The 20,051-nt window shown below is 50.5% G+C and overlaps 2 protein-coding genes across 4 annotated transcripts in view; one reads left to right on the top strand and one right to left on the bottom strand.

Annotated features, from left to right (window-relative positions):
* Nrap (nebulin related anchoring protein) overlaps nt 1-18,363 on the top strand; it is a 69,434-nt gene extending 51,071 nt beyond the window's left edge. For all 3 annotated transcript variants that reach the window (XM_026389205.2, XM_026389206.2, XM_026389204.2), the window contains 11 exons: nt 187-285; nt 1,860-1,964; nt 2,330-2,437; nt 3,301-3,612; nt 9,268-9,372; nt 10,099-10,197; nt 11,794-11,898; nt 15,063-15,170; nt 16,406-16,717; nt 17,391-17,522; nt 18,096-18,363. In XM_026389205.2, coding sequence (XP_026244990.2) covers nt 187-285; nt 1,860-1,964; nt 2,330-2,437; nt 3,301-3,612; nt 9,268-9,372; nt 10,099-10,197; nt 11,794-11,898; nt 15,063-15,170; nt 16,406-16,717; nt 17,391-17,522; nt 18,096-18,200 — 1,590 coding nt within the window. In that variant the 3' untranslated portion in view covers nt 18,201-18,363. The remainder of the gene's footprint in view (nt 1-186; nt 286-1,859; nt 1,965-2,329; nt 2,438-3,300; nt 3,613-9,267; nt 9,373-10,098; nt 10,198-11,793; nt 11,899-15,062; nt 15,171-16,405; nt 16,718-17,390; nt 17,523-18,095) is intronic.
* A 74-nt stretch (nt 18,364-18,437) lies between these two features.
* Habp2 (hyaluronan binding protein 2) overlaps nt 18,438-20,051 on the bottom strand; it is a 30,541-nt gene continuing 28,927 nt past the window's right edge. Inside the window, exon 13 of the mRNA XM_026389207.2 lies at nt 18,438-18,958. Coding sequence (XP_026244992.2) covers nt 18,794-18,958 — 165 coding nt within the window. The 3' untranslated portion in view covers nt 18,438-18,793. The remainder of the gene's footprint in view (nt 18,959-20,051) is intronic.

The raw sequence follows: 20,051 nt of genomic DNA, 5'->3' as shown, positions 1-20,051 counted from the left end.
AGTCCACCGTCCTGTCCTCCTCTCTGCTTCTTCATCCCCGTAAGTCACAAGAGCAGGGGACCGACTGGACTCTGGAGCGACAGGCTTGCAGCCAAATGAGTCTTTAACTAGTATTCCAAGAACTGGTTCTCCTCTGGGTTTAAACCTTACGGAGTCGTCTTCTTCCTTTCTCGTGTGTGGATTTAGAGTAAATACCGTCAGCATCCTGGGTCGATCAAGTACACGGCTGTGACGGACACCCCCAACCTCCTTCATGCAAAGTTCAGCAACCAGATTACCAACGAGGTAAACTCTCCTATGGCTTTTAAAAAAAAAACTGATGTTTGTGGGCTGAGGGAGGAGGAAGAGCCTGTGTTTGTACGGAGGCTTAGAAAGCAAAGAGCATGATGTGCAGAGTCTGAATATTGTCCAGAGGGAAAGAGGAGCAGTAGGGAATGTGGGTTAGTCTGTGGTCTTGCTCCCTTAGGGCTGGCTTGGACCAGCCTCTGCAGTGTTCCCTGGGAGTGCTCAGGCCTGAGCCACTGACTCCAAAGGTTAGGTCACGAGAGCCTCAGATGATTCCTTGGCACATTAAAGTCTGAGAAGTTCTGGCCTATAATTCCTTTCTTCTATCTAGGCAAATATGGAGTGACCAATTTTATATTGTCACTGTGGGGAGGATCTGTGGTTCTGCCTGGACGGTCCCAAGGCTCAGGGCTCATCAGTCTTCCTGATCCCTGCCTCCTCTCCTTCTCACTCGCTATTTACCTGGCTCTAGCAAAAGGAAAAGAATGTTACTCCATAAGTTGACTTTCCCACCCTTTTGATCCTATTTCTTTCACTGACCTGACATAGGTGTGCTGACAGAGATGTAAATATTGAGTTGTCTTTAGGTTTTAAGATTCTCCTGACTGTGACTTTTAGAAGTCAAGTGAAATTTGACTATTGATATGATATATATATATATATATATATATATATATATATATATATATATATATATATATATATTTTAAATCAGAGTCTCTCTAAGTTGCTTAGGGCCTTCTCACTTGCTGAGGCTGGCTTTGAACTTGCTATTCTCCTGCCTCAGCCTCCCAAGTAGCTGGGATTACAGGCATGTGCCATCCTGCCCTGCTTGAATAGGATTGATACTGTTAATTTCCACTTTCACCCCAAGCTCAGAAGTAAGAAGTGAGCTGGAGAAAAAAGTCTGGAGAGGTGGAATTCATGGTCTTGTTCAGTGATGTTATCAGTTTTAAATTCTTATTTAACCTTTCCTGCCATCTTGAAATGTGGCATTCACAGGAGCCACGTTTCAGATGCATGTTTCAGATGCAGTGACAATATCTTTTATGATGGCTTCTGGCCTCAGAGAACTCAGCAACCCTTTAGCCCCCTTTCTAACCATCAGGATCGATGCTCTGTAGAGCGTGGGCTTGCTCATGGGGAGGATCCCTGGTGTCAGGGAAGGACGCACACCAGAATTGGGCGCCCCCTTCCTTCAGGCAGGGCTTCTTCTAAATCTCTCAGGTCTTAGCATCCTCTTATACTTTGTCCCCAAGGACAAGGTCTGTGTCATGAGAAATGTCAATAGCATTCTTAAATTTACGTCATTCCCTGGCCTACTATTGAGCAAAGAAAATAGCAGCTTTTTATATATTTCTCCTATTTCACTGATTTGACCCATAAAGACTTGTATGGGAGGAAATGTCTCCTTGGAGGTGGCAGATGTACCTCTGACATTGAATGACCTTTTGCTGTCATGTTTGCCCAGTTATAAAAGAGGAGTGTCCAGCACTTCAGAAACGCATAGCACTTATCTTCTTTTTTCTTTCTTTTCTTTCTTTTATTTAATTTTTTTTTCCGGTTGCGGGCAGCGTCTCTATAAAGCAGCTGGAGAGGATGCTAGACACCAATACACAATGACCCTGGGTCTGCCCGAGTTTGTCCGAGCAAAAACAAATGCGGCCAATCTGAGCGACGTAAGCCTGTCCTTCTGCTCAACTTGAGCATGCTCCCAGCGATGCATGCTTGTGTGTCTGTGAGGAGCCCTGATAGTGACTTTTCTGGCATTCATAGGAGCCATATTTCAGATGCATGTTTTAAATGCATGTTTTAGATGCCCCTGTGCAACCCACCTATCTTTGCCCAAATGCGTCGGGTGCATAAGTGTGCTCAGAGCCTGCTGCAGGATGTGCTGAGATTTTTCTCTGCCAAATAGGAAGTCTTTGCTTCTCAGAAATTGGTTCTGGAGCCCTGTGCTACAAATGAAAGGGGTAGCCTTTGTTCACTGATTCATGTAATTTATTTTTTTTTTTAAAAAGATGTACATGTGTTCCCACTTTAGGCAAAATACAAGGAGTCTTGGCATAATCTCCGTGCTCAAGGCTACAAGCTGACAATAGATGCGCTCCCCTTCCAGGCTGCAAGGGCCTCTGGGGACATCGCCAGCGATGTGAGTGGAATGTTCTGACCTTCCATCTTGCCTAATCTCTGTTAACTTCATGTAAAACAATGTCTGTGGCTGATTTCCCTGAATTAAAGCAAATCTATAACCATGAGAGACAGGATGTCACCTGCAGAATATATTAGTTATGAATGAGATCCTTTGACAGAGGGAGGGAAAGAAATGCTTTGTGAATCGGGAGCTAAATTCAGGCAACCGATCACCAGCAGGAAGGAGCTGGTGGTTGATTTCTAATTGCAGAGTCTGGGCCGTCTGGGGACGCCCTGTAATGTGTGAACTGCCTGTTTTGAAACCCCACCCAGAATTGGAACCGGATCTCCCCTGAGACGGCTAGGCAGCCCTAACGTGCCTTCCCCTTGGCTCCCTGAAGTTTCCTGCCACGGTGTTAGGGTCTGCCAGCTGCGTTGCAGCCACTCTGTTGATAACGTCCGTAGCTTGGGGACATGAAGGTGACTTTCTCTTTCCCACAAACAAATCACAGAAAACGTGGACTTCAAATAAATGGATCCTGTCTTTGGGGTTTAATGTTTTGCCAAGCGCAAACAGATGAAGCACGAGTTTCTCTTTTTACCCTTTTTGATAAATTCCGTTTGGCCACAGGACACGTAAGGGGAGTGGGACCCTTGCTTTGGCTCTAAGGACCTGATTCTAATTAGATGGGAAGATGGAGCAGTGTTTTAATTGTTCCTTCCCCAGGGAGGAAGGCACGCTCTCAGGCCAGCCCCGCCGTGGTGGCTCTTATAATCTTCACCTCCTCTTGTAAGAGGTGATTTTTCTAGGGCCTTCGGGGTACACAGATGGAATTTAAGCAGCTGGGTACAGAACCCTGACCCGCTGGTGCTGCCGTCCAGTTTCTCTACAGACACGACTTTGTGAAGGAGCGAGGGAAGCTCATCGGGATCCGCAGTGTGAGCGATGACCCCCGGCTGCGGCACTGCCGGCTCATGGGCCAGCTGCAAAGTGAGCATCAGTACAAGAGGGAGGCAGCCGGCAGCCAAGCCCAGTGCCACCTACCCATGGACATGGTGCACCTGGTCCATGCCAGGAAGGCCCAGGCCCTGGCCAGTGACCATGACTACAGGACTCAGTACCACGAGTTCACGGCGCTACCCGAAGACTTGAAGTTGGCCTGGGCCAAGAAAGCCCACGCCCTGCAGAGTGAGGTAGGCCCCTGGTGGAATGCAAACCAGCCCCTCCTTCCTCCTTCCACCACACGCTGGTGTCCACCACTGCCCCTTCCTTGGGCTTCTGGACCCTCAAGTCCCAGTGACTTGCTTCATCTAAGTTGAAATCCATCATTCAGTCATTCAACCTATGCTGCTGAGCACCTTCTACATACCAGGTACTGTGCTAGGCCCTGGGAGTGTAACAGTCAACAAAAAAGGAAAACAATCTTATGCTCATGGGATTTCTGTTCTCCTGGAAGGAGATAGACCATGATTGATAAGGCAAATCTATAGCAAGTTAGATGGCGACATGCTATGGAGACAAGTGGGTCAGGGGAGTGGGTAGGGGGTGTGGATGTGTGTGTTCATGCAATCTAAAATATAGCATCAGGGTAGCTCTTGCTGGAAAGGTGACATTCACAGGCCCAAAGGAGATGAGAGAAGGGGATAGAGAATTCTAGGCAAATAGAACAGCGAGTTCAAAGGCCAGGGTCCTGGCAGGAACAGGCTTGGCATATTTGAGACCCGAGTGAAGAAAGTGGGGGGCTGTCATGGGAGAAGGGGTCAGAGGGAGCACAGGGTCTAGGCTGAGGCTGCGGGGGATGGAGGTGAGGATATGACACCTGCTGACTGCTGCCCGTTGCTTGTATCATTGCCACAGCTCTAAGGTGGGGACAGACGTCACTCCTGCCTTATAGATGAGAGCACGAGGGAGGCACCAAGCAAAGTCTAGCTCCAGAGCCCGCTTTCTCAGCCATCCTGCTCCCTTGGAGGGAGCCTGAAACAGGATGTCATGCCCCTTATGGTGCACTGTAGACCCTGAGGCCCAGAAAGGGGGGTCCTGCCCTGAGCAAGGACAGTGAGCAGGTGGCAGGGGCAGCAGCCCCTCCCCTGTCATGACTCCTGAGATGCAAATCCCAGGTCCTCCATCCTGGCTGCGTGAGCTTGGGCAGTCCCTGTCCTTGCAAAACCTTGGACATGGAAACACTGACTTGGGTGAACCCTGGGCCATTGGCACATTAGTCCTTACTGTGTTCACCAAGGTTTCCCAGTTTGGGCACTTGTGATACTTTTGGCCAGATATTCCTTTGTGGTGGGGACTGTCTTGTGTGCTGTAAAATATCTAGCAATGTCCCTGACTTCTATCCTATGGTTGCCCATGGCATCAGTCAGAAAGGTCTCCAAATATTGCCAAATGTTCCTTGGGAATAAAATTAGCCCTAGTTGAGAATCTGGTTCTAGGTTGAGAACTGGTCCATGGGAAGCACTTAGCACCGAGCCTGGCCCATAGCACACTGGAGCAAGTGTTAGCTCTTCTAGAATGTTCTCCCCAACATGCTTCCCATCCTGGGGGCCTTCAGGGCAGAATGCCTGCTCTTAAGTTTAATTAGATATAGCAATAAAGGGGTGTTAGGAACACATTCTTGGTTATCAATTATTATGGTAATGGTCTTATTAAATCATTACGTTAGTAATTATGATTTACAATATCACATCGTTCACCACTGGGGAGAGTATGGAGTGTGCAAGACTAATGGGTCCTGCAGAGGGAGATTTTACTTGCTGCCAACTTCCACTCTCAGGGTCACTGCAAGCAGGTGACCCTGAGAACCCCACCCACCCACAAGGAAAGCTCAAAATGTGACTCTCCAGTGCCCAACTGGTCAATAGTCTATTTTGGGGAGAAAAGAAACTGCTGAGACAGGACAGGCGCTCAGGGGAGACTCCGAGGCCACCTGGGGGAGGTGAGGACGCCAGTCTGGGCCAGGAGGTGTGTGTTGGAGGCAGCCACTGTCCTTGCTCAGGGCAGGACCCGCCCCCTCCCCTTTCTGGCTTTCTAGGCCTCTGTCTGTGCACTGGAAAAGCAAAGAGGTTTGCTCTGATCCAGATTTTTGGGATTCCTAGAAAAATATTTATTTATTTTTTAAATGGCAGGGTCCATATAATGTCATATTTTGTTTTACTCAGTAAGGAAAAGGGGGGGGGGGAACCCTAACTGCTACCTGAAGGTATGATTTATGTCACTGTTATTTCTAAACAGAAAGGAAACTTTAACACTAGAAAAAATGGGGCATCATCCAAACAGGAGAAACAGTGGTTGGCAATCTCATCCTGACATTTTAAGACCAGGGTCTGTATTAAATTTTTGAAGGTTAAGAAATTATGGCTTAAAAACTTAAACTACCATGTTATGCTCCATGCACTGTCTTTTGACTATAAATTGGTTCGTTTGGGAGTCTCGATTCTAGGATAGTTTGAATAGTAGACCTCAAAATGTCTAGCTGCTTTTGAGCCTTCAGCTTTATTGTTGTTATTATTTAAAAAATCAATTTGCATGTCGTTATATTATGTAGAAAAGGAAACAAATACTTAACGGGAGGTCCCTCAACTTGGCAGTCCGAGAAGGAGCCTCCTCAATTGAGCTGCTGCCCCCGCCCTCTCCCATCCAGGCCAGAAGGAAAGCGTTGTGAGGGGCCAGAGAGGGCTGAGGTGCCTGCTGCTGGGGCTGAGCTCCTCAAGGCCATGATTGCCCAGGTCAGGGCCAAGCCCTTCTTTCCTCAGGAGTTTGTGAGACACCCCGGCTGGCCCTGGCAATGTCCATCATGGACACAAGCTTGTCCTGCTGCCTCTTTGTGCCCTTTCAAGTCTGCTATTCCATACTCCCTCCATGATCTCATGCTGGGACCATGGGAGGTCCTGAAAAGCACATGCCCCACCCTTTACAGGTGTGTGTCCTTGGGCAGACTCCTGAAACTCTCCACGCCTCAGCTTCCCCAACAACAGTAACAATAGCTAAGACACGTGGGACCCTTGCCCTGGGCTGGCATTAGTATAAATATTTTTGCACAATATTATTTAAGATCTAGATAGGTACGAGTGTTACTCCTATCTTTACAGGTGCAGCAATAAAGCATGAATATTCTCAGTAACAATGTGCCCCACTTCGCAGGCTGGCGGGGATGTGACTTGCTCAAGACCTACTGCCAGGAGGATGTGAAGCAGGATTCCAGCTCTGGTCTCCTGACCCCTGGTTCAGTCTCTTTGGCTTCTGCATGTGGCTGGATTAGGAACCCCAATCTCTGGCTTCTGAGCCTGTGCTCCTGACTACAAGTGTGACCTACTGTGTTAGTCAGATTTTTGTTCCTGTGACCAAAAATGCCCGACAAGAACAACTTACAGGAGGAAAGGCTTACTTTGGCTCATGGTTTCAGAGGTCTCAGTCCATGGGTAGCCAACTCCATCATGGCGGAAGGACATGGCAGGGAGAACTTTTAGCTCATGGCATCTGGGAAACAGAGAGAGAGGAAGGGACCAGAGAGAAGATCAACCCTCCCAGGGCATGCTCCCATTGACCTCTTTCCTCCAACTAGGTCCCACCTCCCAGTAGTCCATTAACTATCAGTGGATTAATGGATTAATCCATTGGGGTGGATTAATTCACTGATGAAGTCAGAAGCCCCATGATTCAAAAGCCTAAAAGCCCCACCCCTGAACATGGGGACTATGCTTTGATACATGATCCAAACCATAACACCTACCCAGAGCGCAGCGGCTCAAGGCTGTTCGGTGAATCCAGCCCATCTTTGACACACCAAACATGTTCTGCAGATGAGGACAAGAACCTCCCCTTTGCAGGATGGTGTGAGGGTGGAACGAGATAGTGGGTCTAGAGCAAGCTCCAGTGCACACAAGGTGACATGATAATGTTTCTAATTAGTGCATATACCCCCTCCTCTAGGCACCTGGGTACTCACATCATTCACTCACAGGCTCATCATAACTCAGAGACTGAATGTTGCCTCTAGTGTATTTGCAACAGAGTGCTCCAAAATGGGGGTGCCCTCAAACCCCACTTATGACTCTGCAGGTGTCTTCCAGGTCTTAGTATATGGAAGGAAAATAGCAAGGTTGCTGTTTGCTGAAGCCAGATTTGGATGGGCAGTTTGGGAAGGTCTATTATTATCTTAGGCTCATTCTCTGAAGCCGTCTTTGGGTAGCTGATTCTCCTCCACTCCCCGCCCTCTCCCCCTCTTTTATCCTGAAGTCTGGGGCAGGTGTGTTGTTTTTAGGGTCTGGTGAATAGTCAAAGCTGGGCTGGGAGCTGAGATTTCAATAGACGATCCATTTATAAGAGAGTGTGAGGTGCAGTCAGATCTTTGGGGAACCTGCATCTTGCTTTCTGACTTACCTGCGATCCTACTGTTCAGCTCAACAAAAGGCGAGTTGAAAGAGCGCTCCCCACTTCATCTGGCTTATGAAAGGAGCAAGGCCTGGCTGTGAAGAGGCCCTGTAGGATTATTCTCTCCAACTTAGAAATTTATCCAATTTTCTCTGTTCTTTATCAGAGTAGAAGGCAAAAGCTTTGCCGGTGTAGACTGAAAGATCGCGGTATAAAAAGCAATCTTACTGACATGGGGTTTTGAAACCTGCTCCCAAGCCTGAGTGATGTCTCCCTCCACCAGTTGGAAGGCAGAGTGGAATTGGCACAGGGGCATTAGCCAGCAGACAGCAGATCAGAAACGGACTCTCTTTGAGGCCAGCTGTGAGGAGCACTGTGAATCCTGAAATGAAAGAAAACTAAAAAGGCCGAGAGGCTGATTTCCAGAGTGATATTTTGCGTTACAGCAGAGCTTATATCTAAATTAGAGAAATGCCATCGACTTCGTTTAGATCCAAATTTTAGATTTCCTTAGAGAAGCTTTTCCACCTTTAAAAATGCCTAATTTCCATAAAGAGAAGAAGAAAGGGATGCAGGTGACTGTCTCATTGAAGGTAATGGTGGGCACATCAAGGAATCGTCATAAGGTTTGATGTTTTGGGGGGCTCCTAATCAACCCATTGTCTTAAAAGCACCTCTTATTATTTTCTCCAAGGAATGGTGCTGTAGTCCTAGTCTTCTGAGCCCTCTAAAATGAAGAAAGAGAACGAAGCTTAGCCCATTTTTGCAATATAAGCAAATCATATGACACATTGGGACGAGGTAAACTGAGGCTTGAAGAATTAAAATGGCTTACTCTTAGCCCATTCATGTCTAAATTTGTTTTAAATCCTGGCTTTCATTGACTCCTGCCCCCTTCACTTTTGCTACCACAAGAACAAAATTCTAACTGGCTCTTGTCCCTAAGTACTCTCACATGTTTTCATGAGAACAGAGGGGTTGTCATGACCTTCCAGTGTCACAGAGGGAAACTGAGTCACCATCTTGGTAAAATTTGCCCCTAGTTACAGCAGGTTTGATCTGAGCTCAAAGCAATTTTATCAACCCAACGGTGAGTGGAGCGATTTGATTTGGGCAGGTGGTCAGTCATCTCCCTGGCAGAATACATGAAAGAATCCTGGCCGCTGCCTGGGTCTGAGCACATGTCTCAGCTCTTTCTTTAAGTGAGAGTTCACAGAAACCATCACCTTTGGCTGCAGATCCTGCTGGTGGGGGCTTCTCGTATCACGTGCAGGATTCATTATTTTACCTCCTGGCAGAATGCACAATGCAAATGACTGGACTCGATGACCCGCAGCACGTGCCCCCGAGGGAGGGGCTGAACTGTTGTAAGGAGCCTTATTGCAAATGCCACTGCAAGTCAAGGACCTTCTTGAAGTGCCCTAAGAGTCTTGGGCACTCTGCTGAGAAAGCCCACGATTTTCTTTCTGCAGTTTCGCTACAAGTCGGACCTCATGGCCATGAAGGGGACAGGATGGCTAGCACTGAGATCTCCACAGATAGAGAGCGCCAGGAAGGCGGGAGAACTCATCAGCGAGGTACCATCAACCTGTCCCTTCCAGAGTGACAACCTGTTCATGGAGTAGGGATCCCAACGGGATCCAGGGCTGCTGGATTCCTAGTGTTTTCTCTGGGACCATTTGCAAAGAAATCCTAAAACGGAATGAGATTTCCCACCAAAGGAAATCACTATTGGGGAACTAAAGGCAAACATGTTAGAAGGTTCTCAGTAAACACGGTATATACAATCATGATCGAATATGGCCATTATTTTATTGGAGGCAAGGAGTTTGCACCTGCCCACTGAGTTGACTCATAGTGTCTAGTGTCCAGACAGTCTCAGAGAGTGTTAAAGTTGGCACACAATGCCCTTCACTGAATTCCCCACCAGGCTAATGACCTGGAGATCCCTCCCTTGGAATCTCCCTATGGGTGGCTCTGCCTTCTCTGTGTCCTTCATAATGGAACTTGTCTGGTCAGGGTCCAAGCAGGATCACATTAATGCTAAACATTGTCCTCTGCTCTATTCCTTTATTGTGAAGAGTCTTTTTCTTTAAGAGAGTCAATGCCTGTAAAATGTTCCTAATCACAGAAGAGAGCTTGGATCTTTCCCATGCTATTGATTTGGGTACCCACCAGAAAGATTTGTTGTTCAATAATGTCACCGGTATCTTTGATTCTAAAGGAGGTGGGGTGAAGCCACGTCTGGGAAAATGCATGATGTGTGACTGTGTTTGGTGGAAACCTTTGTCTTTCTCTTATAGACCAAATACCGTAAAAAACCAGACAGTATCAAGTTCACCACAGTGGTTGACTCCCCAGATCTGGTTCACGCCAAGAATAGCTACGTGCATTGCAACGAGGTGGGTTCTTTCTCCTCACTCATCCTGGGCATGCGGTGGGGTGCAGCTGCTCAGTGGTCAGTGCTGAAGAACACAGGCTCTGGGTTCAAATCCTGCTTGTGGGGGCTTCCTGTATCATATAGGCCTGGTCCATTATTTAACTCCCAGAATGGAAACCTTCTGAGCTTGCAAATCTTTTGTCTGGATGACTGTGGGTCAGCTGCTTTCACTCTTCTAACCTCAGGTCTCTTATGAGAAGGGGGTTGCGGGACAGGGGAATAATGAGAGGAATGATTTCATGAGATTAAGTGGATTAAACGAGGATTAAATAAATAAAAGCAAATAAAGCTTTTAGTGAGTATGGCAAGTACTGTATAAATGCCCCTTATTATGGCTTGATCCATAATCATAATGATAATAATGCCAAGTATTACTGATGATTCCTTACCCTGCGAGAGACCAGATATATCTTAATTGCTGATGAATGGCAATGGAATTAAAAGCTTAACATAACCCAGTTAGATTAAAAAAAAAGAAAGAAAAAGAAAAGGAAAAGGAAGAGCAGCTACATTCAAAGCTTCTTTCTTTTGCTCCCTGTATAATTTAGCTCCATTTCCTCTATCTTGTATTTATTTCAAGAAGTAGGAACCTATTTTTTCCCCCTCCTGGATTGTCAAGGAATCGATCCTGTAAGCAAGGGAAAGAGCTGCCCCATCCACCCAGGGAGCCCAGATGCTGTATGACCAGTATATTCACATTTGCAAAGTCCATAGTGAATTTGAGACTGGATTAGACTCTTGTATTTTCCTCTTTAAAATTATATGAGACTCAAATACTTTCTAAAATTGTTCGCACTTTTTTTTTTTTTTTTTGGTACTGGAGATTGAACCCAGGGGTGCTTAACCCCTGAGCCACATCCCCAGTCCTTTTTATATTTTATTTGGAGACAGGGTCTTTCTAAGTTGCTCAGAGCCTTGTTAAGTTTCTGAATCTGGCTTTGAACTTGGGATCCTCCTGCCTCAGGCTCCTGATTCCCTGGGATTCTAGGTGTGTGCCACCAAACCTGGCTACAAGTCTTCATTTGCTGCTCTAGAAGTAGCAATCATGATGTAGTTTGAGTTTTAAAATTGTATCTGCTTGGGTCCTGGGTGAACTATGAAAAGCTTAAATTTTTTTGAATACATGTTGACATTTTATAATAAGAATAACTTCTTAGGTGTATTATTATTATTATTTCTATTAGTATTAAACAACAAAGGCTTGAGGCTGTATCTTATTACCAGTAAAAATCATGTGTCATGCTTCCTTGCAAAGACCCTCTGAAATATCCACAACCTTAGACTGCAGGTGTGGCCAGCCAGTATGTTGATTTGTGATCCATTTGGAGCAGATCTTGGTGAATATTTTTAACAGGGTCTATGTGGAACCAGCCACCTCCACTTGACCCTGGTCCCAAAGGCTGCTGCCTCCAGGCACAAGATTCTAGAAGGACCTCTCCTTGTGTAGGGCTGGGTTTCGCTCCATCTGGTGGGCAGTTGTGTGGGAGGGGCAGGAGAGAGAATCAGCTGCTTCTCCCCTGTGGCTTCACCCTTGACCATGAGTCTGCCTTACCCACAGCGCCTGTACAGGTTGGGGGATGCAGAGGCCCTGCACAGATACACCCTGATCCCCGACCACCCTGAGTTCACTCGAGCCCGCCTCAACGCGCTGCACCTGAGTGACGTAAGTGAGCTTCTGATCCCTGTCCTGTGGGCCTACTTTGCTAAAATGACCTGTGCCCAAAGTGGATTTTATTCATTAGAAAAAGAAGAGTCCTGGGAAGGAGGAGGTGAAAGAGAAGGAACAGTGAACTGAGAGTGGGACACACTGTTTGTGTGACTTTTGTCACTTTCCTTGCTGGACCTGTTTGCTCACCTGTAAAACCGGGTTGAGGCTGAGCGACATGAGGTTCCTTCTGGCATCTCATCTCTGACCTGGGCATGGCTCCAGGGACCTTAGTATGTGCTAGGTAGTGGTCAGGGGCGTGTTCTCCTGGCCCCCGCAGGTGTCTGCATCCTGGTTTCCTCAGCCATCCAGAGGAGTTGGAGATGGAGTGGTACCACCTCACCCTGCAGCTTGGGGAGACGCCCCATGGTAGCCTCTCCTGTCCGAATGCACTTGCTCCTCTGTGTGTGTGTCTGTCCCCTGCAACACTCCAGTTTCCCTGGGACACCTGCATGGCCAAGATGCTGTTTCCGAGACCCAGGCTTGTTGTTAGCAGGGGTTGAGCCCCCCCACCCCCCGGTAGTAATAGAATAGGCAGCTGCACGGCCAGCAAAGCTGTGATCCCTGGATAACAGGTAGAGAGGCGTTGGAATCAAAAGACGTTCTCGGATTGGAATAACACAGGCTGAGTGTGTCAGCCTGGGGCAGCGAGCGGCCTCCCAGAGCCCGGCCATTCTTCCCTCCCTGGCCTGGCCATTGTGTCCTGGGGCTCCATGCGGATCGACAGCTGCTGCCGTTCACCCCAGAGGTGGCCGCCTCGCAGGGGTTGGCAAGAGGCGCCTTCTAGTTAGCGTGTGTATTAGTTTGTTGCGTTTGTAAAGCCCTGTGGGATCCCACGCAGTGAATGCGCTGGTGCTTTGTAAATATGAGTTATTATGACCATTTGATGCTTTTGAGGGATGCACGAGGGATAATTTTAGAACAGTAGCTCTGGTGGGCTGACCTCCATCTGGGGAAGCTGGACCGCCCCCTCCGCAGAGCTGGCTCGGGACATCTAGCTCATTAAGCGGCCAGGGTGGGGAGGCAGGGCCTCCACTGGAGGGACTTCCGGAGGCCCACAGCCATGGAAGCTGTATCAAATTGCCAGTCCACTGGGGGCCCAGCTTAAGGAGGAAAGAAGCCACCCCAGGTTGGTGGCGGGGAGCATCTTCCCTCTCATGGGGGGCCAGCCCCACAGAGTCCTCGAGCTGAAATTAGCTGCCGGGGCGTGCAGGTGTGAAACTCATGGACCTCATTTGAAAGAGCGCTTCTCTGGGGGCGTGTGGAATACGCACAATCGGATCAAGTGCTCTGCGAGGAGGAGGTGGAGGCAAAGTGACCTTCCTGGGCAAAGAAAGCCATTGAGATGTGCAAGGCAGCCGGAATAACTCAAAATCAAATGGCTCTAATGCGTGAGGACGAGGACAAGACTGTGCCCACTGTGATCAAGAAGAGGAGCGCCCAGGGTTCCAAATCAAAGGGCCTCCAGAATCTAAGGATCCCAGTGGCAAGGCAAAAACCTCAACAGAATAAAAAACTCAGGAGGAAGTGATCACAATCAGGCAAGGAGTAGACAGGAGGAAGAACAGGAGAAGGAGCTGGGGCCACTCCCTGGCCAGATGACCCCCGAGCCACCGATACTCGGAAGCTGGGTGCATGGGACACCAGCGTGGGATGGCGTTGGGCTTGGAGGTTGTGCAAAGCTTGGTGTCATTAGCCAGCCCGGGCCTGGCGTGGAGGCTCTTCTCAGAGAGGCACTGTGTCCCCGACACAGAGGGTGACAGGGCTTTTTGACTATTTGCTATCTGATGAGGTGGGGCCACCAAAATAGGAAGCCTCATGCTGAAGGGGATCACTGTTCTGCTGCTATCTGAAGGCTCCTCCCTTCTGTCTTCCAGTGCTTGCCGCCAAACTCGAGGGTGACACCCAGTAAATAGAATTGTTTAGGCTCTGTATCCGTCCACTAGGTGACTTCCCCAGCAGGACAGGCTCTGCGTTCCAGGCCCTCGGACACTGTAGATATTTGGTTCCTGGTCTGCGCTGTTGGATTTTGGAGGGGGAAGTGGGGGCGAAAGTGAGGGTGATGACCACACAGGCACGCACAGGTGACAGACCCGCCCTGCCTGGCCCAGTGCTTCATGGTTCCCTCTGGTGCCAGGCCCAGCCTGGGAGGGGCTGGGCCTCTTCGTGGCTTTCTGCCCTTCCTCCTCTGCTCCGCCAACCAACCCCCCGTGGAACAGAGGACCAGCCTTGACCTCTATTTCCGGGTGACAAGAGGAAGATTCTTTCAGGGCCCTGCCCCGCTGTGGCTGATGAAACCAGCGAGTCGTGCTGGGGTCCGGGGCGTCCCTTTGTCCTCTGTGGGTGATGTGTGGCTTTCCTGCTGTCTCCCTTCTCTGTGGCTGAATGAAAGCGAGCCCTCCGCTGGGACCGCCCGAGGACGCCTTTCATGGAGTCGTTCCCTTACCTTGAAAAAAACGAAAATCGCTACATGAAGGCGCTGGAGATTCTGACACCTCCATTGGTGGTGTGGGTCTACCGAGGACCGGGGCTGTGATTCCAGACTCCTGGAGGGGGCCCGGGGACAACCTGAAAAGGGAAAAAATGAAAGAAGGGACATGAAACACGTGGGTCGCGAACTCAGGTCCTTGACAATACACTGAATCCAGGTGAAGGCTCCTCCCTCGGAGCAGGCCCCTGGGGTGCTCAGGAGAGGTGTGGGAGGTGGCATCAAAACCAGGCCGAGCCCTCACCCCAGGAGTCACTTGAGCTAAGAGACCCGCAGGTGTCCAGACCCCAGGAACAGCGCCGTTGGCCGGCACGTGGGAGGAAACGGGTTCTCGAACTTGGAGCTCCGGCCCGTAGCACTGCAGACCCTGGACCCAGAGAGCGAAGGCGGAGATGGGAAGGAGGGGGAAGGGGTGTCTGAGACCCAGGCCCACAAGAGCGAGATCCAGTGGTCGGGTTGGGGGCTTAGAGCTGAAGGCCTTCATGGCCAGCCCCAGTGATCCCAGAGCTGGGGAGTCCCCAGGATGCAAGGGGGCCATGGGGACCATGTTTGGGAACTCCTCCTGCTGAGAGTCATAATACAGTGACAATGGAGTCGCCCCCCGCTTACCCACGCTTTCCCTTTCCCCGTCTAGAAAGTCTACAGAAACTCCTGGGAGCAGACCCGCGCTGGCGGCTACGACTTCAGGCTGGACGCCATCCCGTTCCAGACTGCCCGGGCATCCAGGGAGATCGCCAGCGACGTAAGACCCCGCGCGCTCTGCACTGCCGATAGGGCTGCTTGGTTTCCCCAGCTCTGCTGCAAGGCACAGGACAGGCACCAGGACTGTCACGAGTGCCCCCCTCTCCACATCAAACTGAACGTGGATTTCAAAGGAATGAAAAATCAGGGCCTGATTTCTAGGGTCTTAGCCAGAAATTTGGGGTGGGGAAGGTTGCCTTCCTACTCTCGCTCTTAAGAGTGGCAGTCTTAAGAGTGGACGGATGAGCGCATCTGGAGGTCAGAGAACATGTGATCGGTTGGTGTGCAGTGAAGGGACCTCTTTTAGCCAAAGTGGAGAGGAGAAAGCCTTTGGGCCTGTGCCCTACATTGGCTTGAGTTCAAATCCTGGCTCAGCCACTTAGGATTTGGCTGTTTTCTTGAGCAAGTTGCTGATATTCTCTGAACTCAAACTTCTACGTCTACGAGATGGAGATTTAATACTTGTCTTCTAGGACTGATGTAGGGATGGAAATGAAATGGCTTACAGTGTCTGGCTCATGGCAGATTGTTCAAAACCCAGCTGCCATGATTAGTGAAGAGGAGAGCTTCAGTGACTAGACAGGAGGCACAGGCTCACCCCACGGCCAGCTGCTTGCCAGTCCACCGTGAGATAAGCACAGAAATCAAGAGCTGGTGATCAGAAACATTCTTAGCAACAGACATTGAGACAGCAAAGGGTGTGGGTGATTGGTGGACTCTTCTCACTCAACAGGGTAACGGCCAATCTGGGTATTATCAAGAGCGCGTGGTCCAACCGCACATGGGTCTTTGATGGAGTAGAAATTTAACAACACAAAATGAGGCAGGTCCCTCACCATAAATGATTTGAGAAGTACCTGACTGGGTCTGGTACTAGGGATCAAAGGAAGAATGGGTCATGCTTCTTGTCCTGTTGGAGTGTTGGTTACAACAGCAATAGTATCAAGAGCCACCATCGGTGGGCTTGAATTGGTGCTGGACTTGAAGCCCCACCCCCATCTCATTGAATCCTCTCAACATCCCATGGGGTGGAGAGTCATCCTTCCATTTTATCAGAGAGGGAAACTGAGGCTGGGAGAGGCCCAGCCAATGATCCAGGGCCACAGAGGTAGGTATACTTGAATCCAAAGCCTGTTTCTAGCCACTGTGTGCTTCCTGCTGAGAATCCTGTGGGCTCCCTGGATTCTGGCCCTGGAGGGGAGGTAGGCTCGTGACCCTCTGTCTTCTGACTTGCAGTTCCGGTATAAAGAGGCCTTCCTGCGGGACCGGGGCCTGCAGATTGGCTACCGCAGCATCAACGATGACCCGAGGATGAAGCATTTCCTGAATATGGGCAGGCTCCAGAGTGACAATGAGTACAAGAAGGACTTTGCCAAGAGTCGGTCCCAGTTCCACAGCCGCACAGACCAGCCTGGCTTCCTCCAGGCCAAGAGGAGCCAGCAGTTGGCCAGTGACGTGCATTACCGGCAGCCCCTGCCCCAGCCCACGAGTGACCCTGAGCAGCTGGGCCTGAAGCACGCGCAGAAGGCCCACCAGCTGCAGAGTGACGTGAGTACCTTCACAGGTCCCATGTTCCCTTCTGGGGCGAGCCAGGCTGAGACAGCTTCGGAGACACCTTAGTACCAGGAGGACTAGAACAGTAATTACCATTTCTCAAATCTCTCCTGGGGGCCAGGCTCTGTGCCAAATGCTTTTCCAGCATTGTGTCCCATTGTCCTCAACCCCAGGACTGCTTCGTTTTATAGATCAGGAACTCCAGACTCAGAGAGGTTACATAACTTACTCAAGATCACACAGCAATTAAGTGGCAGACCTGGGATGTGACCCACCTTTGGCTTGATGTGACAGCCCAAGCTCTTGGTTGATCACTGTACTACCTCCAGTGGGTCCTAGTAGTCACCCTCCCCAACTCTTGCACTTTCCCTGGGAAGAAACTAAAGTTCAGAGGAGGAAAGTTAAGTTAGTGAGTTAGAGCAGGCCCCAGATCCTCCTCACCCTCATGGCTTGAGTGGGCAGATGAGGGAAGCTGCAGCTGGCCAGCTCAAGGTCCCCATGCAGGGAGCCCCTGCTTAACATGACTCCGCTCCTCTCATCCTGGCTTTGCTGACAACTACATATTCGGCTTCATCTGGCTTCCTTTTAAAAAGAATCTTATCTGCCAGGTGGTCCAAGAACCCCAAACCCTGCTGACTTGTTCCTCCTGCTTCCTCCTTCCCCCAAGGTCAAGTACAAATCAGACTTGAACCTGACTAGGGGTGTCGGCTGGACCCCTCCCGGCTCCTACAAAGTGGAAATGGCTCGGCGGGCTGCAGAACTGGCCAACATGAGGGGCCTGGGTCTCCCGGGGGCTTATGTGAGTAGCAAGTAAACCCTGCCCCCCCACCCTCTCCCTCTTGCAAGACCATGGGAAAGACAAACTCATTGTTTCTTTTCAAAGTTTATTTTTGGCCAAAGGTCAGCTGGCGCTAAAGAAGTGTGAAACACAGCTCGAGCGAGGCGCCTAATTTCCTGGGTCTGAGATGACCGGGCGGATGACATGTGGGTTAAACTTCCTGCAGGGTTTTCTCTGAAGTCGCAGCCATTAGTTCTGCAGAGGCAAACCTACCAGGGCGACATCAATCCCGGGCCAGGGCAGCCCGGGCTGCGTTGACTGCTTGCTCGTTACAGGCGCGGGAAGGGTCAGGGACTCTCTGGCTACAACAGTCTGCGTTTTGAACCCTACTTTGTTCAGAAGAAAGATTTCCACGGCTAAATGAGAGATGGGCTCTGCCGCTTTCCCGTCCTTGCCTTGAGGAGCACTTTTCTTGGGCAGGGTGGGGGAGGGGAGGGCGAGCATGTTCAAGGCTCCGGGGGCGTCTTGGTCCGTCTGGCGGGAGCAGGGCAGGGGCTTCCTTTCAACTGAGGGAAGTATGTTTGGTTTCTGCAGGGGGAGCCGGAGGTGGTGGAGGCTGGAGGTCACCCGAGGGGGGAGGTGAACCCAGATGCCACTGAGATTCTGCACGTCAAAAGGAAAAAGGCTCTGTGGATGTGAGCAGGCAGCCCAGCCCCCGTTCTCGAGAGAGACGCCACCGAGAAAGTCTGCTTGCCAGACACATCCGTGCCCAAGATGGCCTCGGTTTGGGCACGCTGTGAAACACAGCACACCAACCCATCCCCAGAGCTGCCTTTATTAAAATAACAATTCTGCAACCAAACGGAGGAGGTTGTATTTTTTTGGTCGTCTCTCCCACCCCACCCCCCCACCCCAGGAGGGTGGCTGGTTGTGTTGAGTGCCTCAGTGGTTGGAATGAGGAGAGTCCAGGCGACTGCCCCTGGCGCTGGGCATCCTGCAATCTCGCATTTGCAGATGTCCCCGGCAAAGGCAGACTCTGTGAATGCTGATTCTCTAGAGGGCCCAGTTGTTGGAACAGAAGCAAACGTCACGCGCATTTCACGTTGATGCCATCATTCCCGGGAGCCTCGTGAGATGGTACTGGTCCCACCACGTCCAGCCTGGATAGCAGTTATCTCTGCTTAGAGCCTGGACACTCTGGCTTGTGGCCTCCTAGAGGCTCCAGCAATGTCCTTGACTGCCCAGGAGGGCGCCTTGGTGCAGAGGGGTTCTGGGGTCCTGAGGGCAGCATCTTAGAAGCCTGGCTCACTGTGGATGGTGGTTCTGATCCAATTCAGGAACTTGGTGACTTGGGTGTAGACGCCTGGTTTCTTCCCACATTCTAGTCCCCAGCTCACGATCCCATAGACGTAGTAGGTGCCATCCTTCTCACAGGTCAGAGGGCCTCCAGAGTCACCCTGAGGGGAAGAGCAGGCGGAGATCAGCCTCCTGGGCCAGAAGACGTCAGAGACGCCCCCACCTCTCTCCCACCTCCTGCTCCCTGTCCTCTGGATGGGATCACTGCCAGTTCTCAGGGGCTTTCTACTTCCCCTGGCAGTGACCAAGGGGATGAGCCCTGTTTGGACAGACCCACAACCAGGGGAGGGCAGGGACTCCGAGGAAGCAGGGCCTAGCCCACCGTTCAACCTGGGCTGTGGGGTTGGGTCCTCTGGGTTCCGAGCCATTTGATAAACGGGGCCTCAGTTTCTCAATTCTAATCCGTGGATGGCAACTCTTGTGAGGATTCTTTGTAAAGGACATAGATTGGGCCTGGAGGAAGTGGCGAGGGGGAGGGTGGGGAGGAGACGGGGTGGGGGGGCGCAGGCTCCTCCCAGTCACTCCTGCTTAGGCGCTGCCACTAACAGGGTTTAAGCAGTGACTGTTCTCTCTTAACGGCAGCTGCCACCTTACCATCTGAGGGACACATTAGTCCCTTCAGGCATCTGAGATTGGAGAATTACTTTGGTGACTGATAAGGATCACATGACATGAGACTAAACCAGGTTTGAAACCCATGACTTTGGTTTCCAAAGCCCTTGAATTTTCTAGAGAACTGAGCAACTGCCTTTCTCCCTCCCCTTCCAGAGGCTCAGTGAGTATTGCACCCCCTGCCTTGCCCCCCCTCTGAGCAGGTGGAAATCATGGCTTCCTGGTAAAGGCACAGGGTAGCAGGAGAGCCACAGACTCTGGAGAAAGAAACCTCAGTTTCCCGTCCCCAGTGGGCTCGAGGCTGGCAAGTCATCGCCGGGTTCCTTTGTAGGGACGCTCTAAGAGACAGGATTTGAATGTGGCCATGCCGGGTTTTTCAGGACAGTGGGGTGGCGTCTAAGGACTGTGGGCAGAGAACCCTAAATTGAGGTCTTCCTGGGAATCTGGGGAGGATGTAATGTGTGATATGGGACTTTCAGGGAGAGGCTCTATGGGGAGGGGGCTTTGACTTGGGAACCTGAGGTCTCCTCAGCACCCTTTCTCCTCCAGCTGTCCCCACAGACCTAGCAGCTTGGGGCTCCC

Source organism: Urocitellus parryii, chromosome 5 (genome assembly GCF_045843805.1).
Source record: "Urocitellus parryii isolate mUroPar1 chromosome 5, mUroPar1.hap1, whole genome shotgun sequence".
NCBI lineage: Eukaryota > Metazoa > Chordata > Mammalia > Rodentia > Sciuridae > Urocitellus > Urocitellus parryii.
The sequence above is the reverse complement of the archived record's forward strand: the minus strand, read 5'-3'. Positions and strand labels throughout refer to the sequence as shown.